The sequence below is a fragment of the Chaetura pelagica genome, unplaced genomic scaffold, assembly GCF_000747805.2.
Source record: "Chaetura pelagica isolate M959 unplaced genomic scaffold, ChaPel_1.0 scaffold731, whole genome shotgun sequence".
NCBI lineage: Eukaryota > Metazoa > Chordata > Aves > Apodiformes > Apodidae > Chaetura > Chaetura pelagica.
In genome coordinates this window covers 104,809-117,433 of record NW_009952155.1, presented here as the reverse complement: position 1 = coordinate 117,433, position 12,625 = coordinate 104,809, and the positions used below count along the sequence as shown (strand labels likewise).

General features: G+C 53.5%; 1 protein-coding gene across 1 annotated transcript in view; it reads right to left on the bottom strand.

The window, feature by feature from the left end:
* Window positions 1-12,625, bottom strand: part of LOXL2 (lysyl oxidase-like 2) — a 49,647-nt gene that overhangs the window by 12,753 nt on the left and 24,269 nt on the right. The window contains 4 exon segments of the mRNA XM_010007161.1: window positions 2,935-3,102; window positions 4,523-4,674; window positions 7,625-7,808; window positions 9,504-9,726. Coding sequence (XP_010005463.1) covers window positions 2,935-3,102; window positions 4,523-4,674; window positions 7,625-7,808; window positions 9,504-9,726 — 727 coding nt within the window.

Below are 12,625 nucleotides of genomic sequence, written 5' to 3'. Positions count from 1 at the left end.
TCATCCAGGCTGTGCCTTTGGGAGGGATGTCCAGCAACCCACCCACACTTCTCCTGTGACATCTGTGCATGCAGGGGAGTCCCAGGTAATGCTGGGGTACCTGCCTGCACGGGGAGGGGAGGCAGAATTAGGAGCTACCAATGGAAAGAAGGCATTGGAGGAGCACCAGGACCCATGGGACCAGTTCATCCAGGGATTCAGGCTTCAAACCCTGCTCCCTTCATTACCCCATCTTACAAAACTCCTGGCAAAGGCTGGAAACCAACTCCCACCATAACAGCTCCTGACAAAACCAGGTGGGCTCAGCCCTGCAAAGCTTGGGAGAAGGGCAGGGGAAAAAAAAGGGGAAGGGGGAGGAGGGGAAATATTAAAAATCAGATCTGTTGGTGTCAAAGCTGGGAACACGTTTCCAGGAAAGCAAAACCCAGTTGTACCAGTGCTCCCAGGGCAAGAGGCTGTTTGTTAACCCTGTTCACAACCCCCTGAGCACACAGGGCTGCCCCTGTTCTGCACAGAGTAGCTTTATGCTCAGGGAGCTGGTGAAGCTGGGACACACAGAAGGGCCTTTTCTGCTCCAAATACCAACAGTCTCAGCTCAAGGGGAAAAAAAATGTCTTGTCTCTTGGGCTGTGTCAATAGAGCCAGGCAGTTGGGAAGGGTCAGGGTGGAGGGGACGTGGTTGTCCTCAGCTCCCAGGCTCTGCTTGGGAAGCTACAGGAGGAAATCACAGCTGGAGGGACCAGAGGGGTTGCTGCAACAGCAGCACTGGCAGCTCCAGCCTTTTTCCCCTCCTCCTGGGTAGTCAACCCCAGTTGTGTCCCTCTGGGACTGCAGATCCCCTTTCCCTGGCCATGGAGAACTGTTCAATGGGTTGGGATCTGCCTGTGGCCTCCTGGCTCCCAGCTTGATTCACCTTCAAGACAAACTCATGATCTCCAGGCAGAGTTTTAACTGCCCATTTCTGCCCCATAAACTCTCCTGCTTTCTCAACCTCCAGCCCTGGGGGGGGCATTTCAGGGCCTTCTTGTCCCCCCAAAGCACAAAACCAGCAGAGCTGGTCCTTCTCCCTGGGTTTATCCCTGGATCTGAGTGCCAAGCAGGCCAGACCCAGCACCAAAAGCCTGGAGAACAAGGACCAACCTCTACTCTTTCCAACCCCCTCTTACTTGTTTGCCCAAGTTTTCCCCAAACAATTTCTGGAAATCAAACCCAGTTTGCTTTCCAGAGCTGATTTAAGGCTGTTTCCTGTCTGGAGCTTTCCATATATATAAACAACAATGAAGTTTATTTATTCAATGGCTTTTTGAGCCCAAGTTTCCCCAAAGCTGCTGGTGATTGTTGATTCTCAGTTGAAATGCCCCAAATGGGGCTGCACTTCCAGGGCACAGCAAGAGAACAAGCTCTGCCAGGGGATTATTTTATCCTACAGAGAAACCAATTTCTTTTAGGAGCCCAAATCCCCATTTTCTGGGGGTCTGGGAAGTTCAAAAAAGGCCCAGAGGTCCTTTCACCTGGTGACCCGTGAAGGTTCTATCACTACTGACAAGTCTCTTGCACCAGGGGCCAACACCAGCAATTCCTGGCTGCCACTTCTCCATCTGGGAATGGGGTGGGAAGGTGTTGCCCTCCCCTTTTTCCAAGCTCTTAGGGGTTGCTGCTGTTCCCTGTGCCAAGGAGCTTCACTGGGGCACTTCATTCCTTGGTGGTCACCCCAAGCTCGTTAGTTGATCCCTTCATTAAGGGCCATTCTTAGGCATGTGCCAGCAGGGAGGGTTTTGGGGTCATCAGAGGAGCAAGAAACATCTGGGAAGTAGTTCCAGGAGGGAATTCCAACTGTTTCCAAGTGGTTTGAGCCCAGGTTGGGCTTGGCTGCCACCCATCACCAGGCAGCCTGAGGGGTTCAACTCCTCCCTGAAACTGGGAGGGACAAGAAACTGCAGGTAACCCCCCCCCAGCCCAACTTGGGCTCCCCAAAAAACCTGACCCCTGAGCAGGATGGACACAGCAGTGTTGCCCAGAGCTCCTTCTGCTCTGGATTTCCCCCCACAGGTGGTTGAGCTTCAACCTCCAGGGCCTCTCCAGCTGATGCTTTGAAGCTCATGGAAGGGGATGGTTCTGGAGCTGGATTGCTGGGGTTTGTGCTGGTGGTTTCTTTGAATAAGCCCTTCTCCTCCTCCAGGAGCCCCCACCCAACCCCAACATGGTTTGAGAAGGTCCAGGTAATTTGTTGGTAGGAGAAACTAGAGGTGAAGGTCTTTCAGATCCTGAAGGACCCAGGAGGGTCAGAGCAGAGGGGGATCAGGATTCCCCCCCCCATTTCCTGCCACCCTCTTTTTCCTGTGCCTTCTTTCCTCTCTCCTGTTGTGCTTGAAGCCTCCTCATTTCAGAGAATCCCAGACTGGTTTGGGATGGAAAGGACCTGAAAGCTCATCCAGATCCAACCCCTGCACGGGCAGGGACACCTCCCACCAGCCCAGGCTGCTCCAAGCCCCATCCAACCTGCCCTTCAACACCCCCAGGGATGGGGCAGCCACAGCTTCCCTGGGCAACCTGGGCCAGGCTCTCACCACCCTCACACCCAAGAATTCCCTCCTCATGTCTAACTTAAAATCTCATGTCTCCTTAAATGTTCTTTTTTTTCCCCTCTTTCCAGCCCTTGGAAGCATTTTTGGGAACAGGGCAGGAAAAGGAGACAAAAAGAAAGGGATTTGGAGCTGCTGCTGCTTCTCAGCTCACAGAACAAACCAAAACCAAATAAGCAAGGTCCTGATGACTGGTTGAAGTTCCCTTCAACTTCCCACATGTCCCCCATCCCTCCTGGGTGCTGGGAAGAACCAGGAACCCCCTTCCCCAACCCGCCCTTGTCGGAGGGACCCTCGCCCTCCTCTCCCCATCACACCTGGGGTGCAGAAGCAGCTCCCACATGCTCCTCACCTGGAAGGCATGGCTGGCAAAGCCCAGCTCCAGCTGCCTACACACCACCATGGCCTCCACGGTGCTCCAGCCCTGGCTGCAGACAGTGCCCCAGCCCAGGGACCCGTTGCGTTCAGCCAGCACCTCCACCCGCCCCTCGAAGGGGCTGCGGCCGCCGCTCAGACGCAGCTGCAGAGAGAGGAGGAGGAGGTGAGAGAAAAGCATCCCCATGTCACCACCATCATCATAGTCCGGGTGTGAAGGGACCCTGAAGGCACCAAGAGTAGTGGGGGAGGTGCTGGTTTAGTTTTAATCAGTATAATAGGTGTTGTTTTCACTCTTGGCAAAGGTTTCCTGAATCAGACGCTCCAGGAGCATCAGGACTTCAAATGGGTTTGTTCCCCAAAAGCTCAGGGACTTCTGGAGGCAGGTAAGGCTAAGGAAGAGCCCCATGATTTACAAAAGAAGGGAGGCAAAGCTGGTGAGGGAGGGTCAATTGTCCCTGCTCCAGAGTGAAGCTGGACTAGCAGAAAGAAAACTTAATAAACCTGTGTGAACACAAGCCCAGGTCTGTGCTGAGGTCACAGAGAATCATTTGTCATAGGATCATGGGATGGTTTGGGTGGGATGGGAGCTGAAAGCTCATCCAGATCCAACCCCCTGCATGGGCAGGGACACCTCCCACCAGCCCAGGCAGCCCCAAGCCCCATCCAACCTGCCCTTCAACACCCCCAGGGATGGGGCAGCCACAGCTTCCCTGGGCAACCTGGGCCAGGCTCTCACCACCCTCACACCAAAGAATTCCCTCCTCATCTCCAACCTCCAGCTCCCTCTCCCAGTTTCCATCCATCCCCCCTCATCCCATCCCTCCCTGCCCTTGTCCCAAGCCCCTCCCCAGCTTTCCTGGAGCCCCTTCAGGCCTTGGAAGCTGCTCTAAGGTCTCCCTGGAGCCTTCTCTTCTCCAGGCTGAACAAGATAAGGGCCACAAGCTGATGAAGGCTTTGGAGCAAATATCTTCTGAGGAGTGGCTGGGGATGTTCAGGCTGGAGAAAAGGAGGCTGAGGGGAGACCTTCTCACTCTCTACAACAGGTTGTACAGAGATGGGGATCAGGTTGTTCAGTGAAGTTACAAGTGACAGGGCAAGAGGGAACGGGCTCAAGTTGTGCCAGGGGAGGTTTAGATGGGGTGTCAGGAAGAATTTCTGCATTGAAAGGCTGTCAGGGATTGGAACAGGCTGCCCAGGGCAGTGCTGGAGTCACCATCCCTGGAGGGAGTGAAGGGTTGTACAGACATTGAGCTCAGGGAGCTGGTTTGGTTAAGGACTGGTCAGTTAAGGACTGGTCAGTGTCAGGTTAACAGGCACTTCACTCCTTCAGAAGCCCCATCTTGCTGGGAGGAGCTCAAACCTCCAAGTGGGAGCATCATCCTTCTCTGCCCTCCTGCTTCATACAACACAGAGGGGAAAACCCCAAAGGGATGGTCCTGCCTTGGGTGAACTGATTCCAGCCCAGCCCCCCTGAGCTGCACAGCCAGGGAGGGCAGAGGGTGCTCTGGGATGATGAGACCTCCCCATGCCTGACCCCAGCTGGATCCCCCTTGACTTCCCACCTGGTTCTGGAAACCCATGGCTGGGACGTTGCATCTCACAGCAGCATCTTCCTCGTGGTTGCAGCCCTGGGACTCCGTGTTGAACTTGCAGTCTGTGACTGATTTCTCAAAGCCTGTGCAGTCAATTTCATTCAGGTGAATTGGACCCATTCCTGGAGAGGGGACAGAAGAAGAAGAAGAAGAAAACAAGAGGCTTTACCTTCTGCTCGTGCTACTGTGGGGAGAAAAACTACCCAATCACAGCATGTTCAGGGTTGGAAGGGACCCCCAGAGATCACCCAGTCCAACCCCCCTGCCAGAGCAGGACCCAAACCAGGGCGGGTCACTCAGAAAGGCACCCAGACAGGTCTGGAAAATCTCCAGAGGAGACTCCACAGCCTCTCTGGGCAGCCTGTCCAAGTCTCTGTCACCCTCACAGGACACAAGTTCTTCCTCATGTTGAGCTGGAACTTCCTGGGCTCCAGTTTGAATCCATTGACTCTCATCCTGCCCCAGGACAGAAGTGACAAGAGCTTGTCCTGCCTTCTTGGTGCCCTCATGGATTGAGAGACATTCATTAGATCCCCCCTCAGTCTTCTCCTCTCCAGACTGAACATCCCCAGGTCTCTCAGCCTTTCCTCATCAGGCAGATGTTCCAGTCCCTTCATCATCCTCATAGCCTCTGCTGGACTCTCTCCAGTGAATCCCTGTCCCTCTGGAACTGGGGAGCCCAGAACTGGACACAACACTCCAAGGCAGGTCTCACCAGAGCAGAGGGGGAGAAGAACCTCCCTCCACCTGCTGGACACACTCCTCTCAATGCACCCCAACATACCATTGGCCTTCTTGGCCACCTTGTTGTCCCATGGAGAACTTGTCCACCAGGACTCCAAGGTCCTTCTCCACAGAGCTGCTCTCCAGCAGATCCACCTCCTGGCCTGTCCTGGTGCAGGTGGTGGTTCCTTCCCAGGTGCAGCTTCTGGATGCCCTGCAAACATCCCTTTGGCACCTTCCCAACAGGCTCATCCTGAAGAAATGCCAGTGGTTTCTTGAAGAAGAGCACAAAACCTGCCAGATGATTGTTCTACATTCTTTCCAGTGGTTCCTGGGACTCAAACATGCAAGAACCACCAAAAAAACAAAGCCAAGTTTCCACTCTTGCATCATTTCCAAACTTCAGCTGGAGGGATCTGCAAGTGATGAGCTTTTGGCTGGGTCTGGTGCTGGGATCTGCTCCTGATGGAGCCCTGGTGGTTCCATGGGACAGGGACACGTTTGCTGGGACAACAAAACGCCCCCAGGGAGGTGTGAGAAGTCAGTGGAACTCTGGGGGCAGGTGTGTGTCCCAGACCCCAACCCCATGATCATTTCATCCTGCAGAGACTCAAGGTGCTGGGAGCCAAGTTCAAGCATTTGGTTCCTTCCAAGGACAAGTGGCAGCAGAAAATTGTCCTTCCCACCCAAGAGAAACAGCAAGAGGAGACACCTGAGAAGAATCACAGAATGCCAGGTTGGAAGGGACCTCAACTGGTCCAAGATTTCTGGGTGATGCTATGGTTGATAGGAGATGGCTCAGCACCATAATCCTGCCAAGGAAGCTCTCAGGTCCTGTTTCCAAAGCTGGTTAGAAAGAAATGTTACTGGAGGGGATGAATCAGAGGTTCCAGCAGATGATCTTCATCACAGCAGAACAACCAGAGTCTTTCTTGGAGCCCATCTAATCCATGAGTAATTCCTGATGGAATCACACCAGATGCTTTGACAGGAGATGCCTGCAAGCAGCAGATGGAGAACCTCTGGTGTCCAGCAGTTCCTAGGAAATCTGAGGTGCTGGAAGTGTTGAAGGGCAGGTTGGATGGGGCTTGGAGCAACCTGGGCTGGTGGGAGGTGTCCCTGCCCATGCAGGGGGTTGGATCTGGATGAGCTTTGAAGTCTCTCCCAACCCAAACCATCCCATGACTCTGTGAAACCCAGGGAGATGCAGCTCCAACGTGGACATCCAACAGCTCCCTGGTGCAGCAGGAGCTTTGGAGCTGAGTTGAGGCCAAAAAAGCAGCTCCTTTGTTTTTTTCCCCTCCCACAATGTGATGATCCAGCTGTTGAAAGGAGCTCCTTGCCATCCCAGAGGACAGCTTGGCCAGGGTGCACTGCTTCCTTGCCAGGCTTGGCCATGAAAAGGAAGACTCTGCTCCGAGTTCCCAGGCTGCAGGAGATGGACAGAACAGTGTGTTCTCCTCCTCACGTGGCAGATGCTCCCCCCCAACCCAAGATGATCCTGCTGTTTCTGAAAGGCAGTCAAACACATCAGCAGATCCCTGAAACCCACCACAACAGGGGTTTTTTTTGGCCAATCCAATGACCAGGTCATGTCTGAAAAGCTCTTCAGGCTGTGGACACCAGCACTGTTGTTATTCTCCTCCCTCTTCTCCAGGGGGTGATGGGTTGAAAACATGTCACCCTTTTATTTCTCTCATAAGAAAGGGTTTGAAGAAATGTCACCCCTTGATTCTGTCTCCCAGTCAAGGGTTTGGTGTCATTTTCTGGAGGGTTTCCACTAGGGGAGCAGGGAGGGAGAAGCAGAAGGTGGTTTGAGAGGCTTTGAGTTGCTCTTCACCACAGTTTGGGCTTTCAACCAGCTCCCAAATCCAGGAAATCCAAACCCAAACCTGGCTCTGAGCTGTGCAAATGCCCTTCTATTTATCATGGGCTAAATTCATGTTCTGGTCTTAAACTGGAGAATGTTTGAAGTCAAGATCCAGGACCCATTTTTGCCAGGAACCTTCTAGTAACTCATTACAGCCTCACGTGGATCTAAAGAACTTGTCGAGAGAATCTGAGGGCAGTGGATGTGATAATGAAGAAGTAATTACTAGAACAACTGTCTGAGGGAAAGGTCAAACTCATCATCACCACATTTCACTGAAGAAACCTCCCAATTCTGGTTTTTTAAGTCACCTCTTCCAGTTTGACCTTGAGCTCCTGCGCTCGAGAGGCTTCGTTAAGGGTAGAGCATCAATTCCTGCTCCTCAAAAACAAACCTCCTGGGGAAAACACATTCAGGTCTGAAACATGGAAGGGTTCTTGGAGGTGGCCAATGGTCTTGAGAGCTTTCCCTGCTCTTACCTTGCCCAAGCCTTGCTCCTGTGATGGCCTCCTTGGCGCTGCCAAAGCCCAGCTCCCTGCACACCACGCTGGCTGACACCAGGTTCCAGTTGTCATCACAAACTGTCCCCCACTCCCCATTTTTCAGCACTTCAACTCGTCCTTCCCCAGTGTTGGCTCCTCCTTTCAGCCTCACCAGTGGTTGCTGGAAGACACAGAGAGGGGTGGTGACACCTCAGCCTAGGGATGAAGCTTCTCTTCCTTGCCAGCCCTTGGGGGCCAAAAAGTGTCACCCTGAGGCACCTGGAAACAACCAGAGAAAAGGCTGAAAGTGCTGGATGGAAGGAGACCTTGATCTGCTAAGAAGGGGGATGGATTGAAGCTGGGAGAGGGAGATGGAGGTTGGAGCTGAGGAGGGAATTCTTTGGTGTGAGGGTGGTGAGAGCCTGGCCCAGGTTGCCCAGGGAAGCTGTGGCTGCCCCATCCCTGGGGGTGTTGAAGGGCAGGTTGGATGGGGCTTGGAGCAGCCTGGGCTGCTGGGAGGTGTCCCTGCCCATGCAGGGGGTTGGATCTGGATGAGCTTTCAGGTCCCTTCCAACCCCAACTAGTCTGTGATTCTATGCCAGACCCTCTAACCCAGCACTAATGGACCCCAGACCCTGCAATGACCCCTCTGTCCTCAGGCTGCACATCCCTTCCAGCTGGCAAAGCCCCCTCAGCCCCATTTGCTGCAGGTTCAGCTGCCCCTCTGACCCTGGGAACTCACCCTGGGGTCATTTCAGACCAACCTTTTGCAGACCTTTGCATTCTTCCCCTCCACTCAGCCCTCTCTCCTTGCCAGACTCAACAAACCCAGCTCTCCCAACCTTTCCAGTCTTTTCCCAGTCTCTCAAGGGCATTTCTTTGCAGAGGACACAGGAGCAGAGGAAATACCAGTTTGTTTCCCTTGTACCTGGACTGGGAAAGACAACCCAGCAGCACTGAAGTGAGACAGTAAAACCCAGCAGCAACTGGGCACTGGTTCAACTGGCTTGAACAGCTCCACCAGAAACCTGACACATGGATTCTCTTACTACTGGTCCCAGCTGCAGCAGTGAGCTGGTCTCCCACCCTTCTGAGCCTGGAGACAGAGGGAAAGCACCAGGAAGTTGAGGACAAACTGAACTGGGCTTGTAGAAATCAAGTGTAGAGTTGGTTTGGCATCCTAAGATTAGAGGCTCAGTGTTGGGTTTTAGTGCTGTTCTCACATCCTAGTGTTAGAAACATCTTGTTGGGGGCTTTTTTATATACCCCAGTGGTAGGAATGTAATAGTTTAAGAGAGAAGTGAGATATCTGCACATTCCAGTAACACCTGGGGTGGGTTAGGGTCCAAGAAACTGAATTGGGCTCCATCTGGGGGATCCCACCAGGGAGCAGGATGGATGGCCAAGGTCAGACCCAACAAAGCCACTTCTACCCTGCTCCTGGGAGCAGGATGACACCAGCAGGCACAGATCATTTTGGTAACTGGGAAGATGGGCAAGAAAGGTCAGAATTAAACCTTAAAAGGTAAAAAGGACCCTGGTAGAATGGAATGTGTGAGAAGGGGTGGGAAACTTATAGGATCATTAGAAGCGTCGGATGGGCTGCAAAGCCTGGAGGACCCAGCCAAGGGGGGAAACAGGGGAACTCTGCATGGGGAACAGGGAATATAAACAGTTATTCACCTTCCTACGGGTGTGCCTGCTTGTTTAGGTCACCCATTCTTGCAAGAGTGTAAACAACCTGCTTCACTGAAGGCTCAGGTTGAGCCCGTTCGTTGGTGCGACTGACGCTCCTCGCGCCGGGAGGAAGGAGCACAAAGAGAGGTCACACCTTGACGCCCCTACTTGCCAAGGAGGCAATTTTCTCCCTGCTCACCTCCTGCCTGAAGGCTTTTCGGAAGCCAGTGTGGCTGCTGGGGGCAAAGGCACGGCCAGGGACACAGCTGACCACGGCTGGCATCCCGCTGGCACACGTGGAGTTCTTCCCCGCGTCCACGTGCAGGTGGTTGCCCAGTTTGCAGCTGGAGATGTGAGCTTCATTCCCACTGCAGTCCATGGAGTAAGGCCAGTAGTGCTGCTTCCTTCTGCTGGCAAACATCCTGGGAGGGGGAAGAGAGCAGGGAAAATAAGGGAGAAGAGACCGGTGAGGAATTGGAATTGAGGGAGGTGGAGGTTGGAGCTGAGGAGGGAATTCTTGGGTGTGAGGGTGGTGAGAGCCTGGCCCAGGTTGCCCAGGGAAGCTGTGGCTGCCCCATCCCTGGGGGTGTTGAAGGGCAGGTTGGATGGGGCTTGGAGCAGCCTGGGCTGGTGGGAGGTGTCCCTGCCCATGCAGGGGGTTGGATCTGGATGAGCTTTCAGCTCCCATCCCATCCAAACCATCCCCATGGTTGTGATTTTCCAGTTCAAGAGCTCTTTGGCTGGGATGAAGCTCCAGGCCCTTTCTGCAGAGGTGGAGAGAACTGTTCCCCCTTGGCTTTCAGGAGCAGCTTCCTCATCATTCCTGGCTAAAGTCAGCAAGGCCCATCTCTGAGAACAAAATGAAGACAACACAGCCCCACCCTCTGACCCATGCACAGCAAAGTCTGATCTCAATTCAGACTCATCAAACCCCACACTCTAAACCCTTAGAAAATAGGAAAACCTGCATTTCTGGAAAAAAAAAGACCTCAAGCTGCTTTGGGAAAGCCCTTTGGCCAGTGACCTCCATGTCCTGGTGCTCACCTGGCTTGCTCCAGTTTCATCTTCAAAGAAATGGCTGGATCAAAACTTGCCCAAGCCCAGACTAGGCTGGAGTTGGCAATTAGCTAATGATTAATCAGCACCTGATGGCAAATGGATGATCCAGTTGGCAATGGGGGCTTTGTTTGCTGTTGTTCCTAAGGTCTGTTCATCAAGGCAGTTCAGCAGCAGCTTCACTGCTTCCAGGATTCAACAGGATTCCCAGGGAAGCTGTGGCTGCCCCATCCCTGGGGGTGTTGAAGGGCAGGTTGGATGGGGCTTGGAGCAACCTGGGCTGGTGGGAGGTGTCCCTGCCCATGCAGGGGGTTGGATCTGGATGAGCTTTCAGGTCCCTTCCCACCCAACCCATCCCATGAGTCTATGAATCCAGTGATGTGGCTTCATTTGGGATAAAACCAGCCTTGGTTGACCAAGATCATTCAGACCCTGATCTATTCAAACACACAAGGACTCTGTTGAGGTGTCACTTGGGAGTCAAAAAGTCACCTGCTGGAGCTACAGAGCAGGGAATGAATCAACATCAGCAGAACAACAACGAAGCACAGAAGAGAGAAAGGTCATTCTAAGAAATTCTAGGGCTCAGAGATCACTTCACCCAAAAGGCAGGGCCCAAACAGGGTCTGTGCAAACACCCCCAAGTGAGCTGGGATTGGGGAAGCCCCCAGAAGACCTCTCCTTGCTGGCCATCACCTGAGCATCCCTGAGGAGATGGCAGGGCTGGGATAAACCCAGGCCTCTCCAGCTCCTCTCAGTGCTGCAGTGGTAACAGCCTGAGCCTGGAAGCAATTTCTGAGAGCAGGAGCAGCCCCCTTGAGATGTTCACAGCAGAGGATTTTGGCAGCAGCTTCTGCTTCTTGCTCCCAAACTCCAGTGTTTGCCAGGAGCTGCTCCAGGGATTCCTAAAGGGGAAGGGGCACGTGTGATGAAGGAGAAGAGAAAAGCATCCAGCTCCAGCCCAGCTGCACTGGGAGGCTGCTCAGATGGAGCTAAAAGAGTCAGAGGGAAGAGAAACATGGGCCAGATCTTGAGCAAAAGGGCAACGTGAGGAGTGACAAAGAAAAAGTCAAGGCCCAGAGGAGCCCAAACCCTGCTGGGATCCTGCTGGGGCTTGGTGAGGTCCCTCTGCTGCTCCTCAACCCAGGAGCAGGAGCTGCCACGGAGCTCCAGGCATCCAGGATCAGTGAGGAGGGTGGGATTTGTTGGGAGAAGAGGAACCAATTCTGGTTAAATGCAAGGCAGGGCCTGGGCAGGATCTGGGGAAGGAGCTGAGAGCCTTTTGTTGGCTGTTGGGTTGAAACTAAGTGGACAGGCCCAAGGTTTCCTCATCCTTTGGTGGTGCCACGAGGGCTAATCTGCACCATCTCTGCTTGAGGGGTCTGTCTTTGGGGTGGGGGGAAGGATTTTCTACCCCTTTTACTTGATGAGCTTTGCTGCCAAGCTCAGCAGGTGTCCAGGTTCATGTGGTTCCCCTTCTGGAAGCAAACAGCTCTGGCTTGAGGGTGGAGGCAGGAGACAGATGCAATTGCACCCTGGGCTGGGGAGTCAAGGCAAGGGAGGAGGATGGGGCAGGAAGGGACAAGTTGGGGGTAAAACACTGCCTGGCAAACTCCAAGCCTGCCAAAGCAGAGCAATAAGAGACCCTGAACCCATGGAAAAAGAAGGGAAATACAAATTAAAACATAAAGAATGAAAAGTAGAAGCAGGGGGGGCTGCAGGCAGGAAGTGCCAGACACTTCCCAGCTAGAACTTCTGGTTCAATTTGGACCAAACGTGGTTCTTTTAATTAAAAAAACTCCTCAGGATGCTACACAGCTCCCAGAAAGCCATGAAAGCCTCTGCCCTGAGCTCAGCACCAAGGTCCCACCTGAACTTTGCCTGCCCTCTTGGACTTTCAGGGTGTTGGGAGACACACTGGGAAGCACCTGGAGGCACCTCCACCTCTCCAGGAACCACTCAGCTCTGCTCCACCAGCCCTGTCTGTTGTGTTTGGGATGGAGGGAGAACCTGGAGGGGTATTTTTCACTCAGGGGGCCTCCTCAGATGTGTGTGAAGAGCTTCTGAAAGCCCAGAGCAGACAAGAAACAGCCTCTTTGAGAGAGGAGTCCTGATGGGGATGCCTTAGAATAGCAAACAATGACCTCATCCTGGAAATTTCATGAGGCATTCACATCTGGTTGGGATTAACAGCTCATGGTAGGGCTGGGGAGAAACAGCCAGAGAAAGTCCCACCTCCTTTCCCCAGCCCAAATATATAGAAGG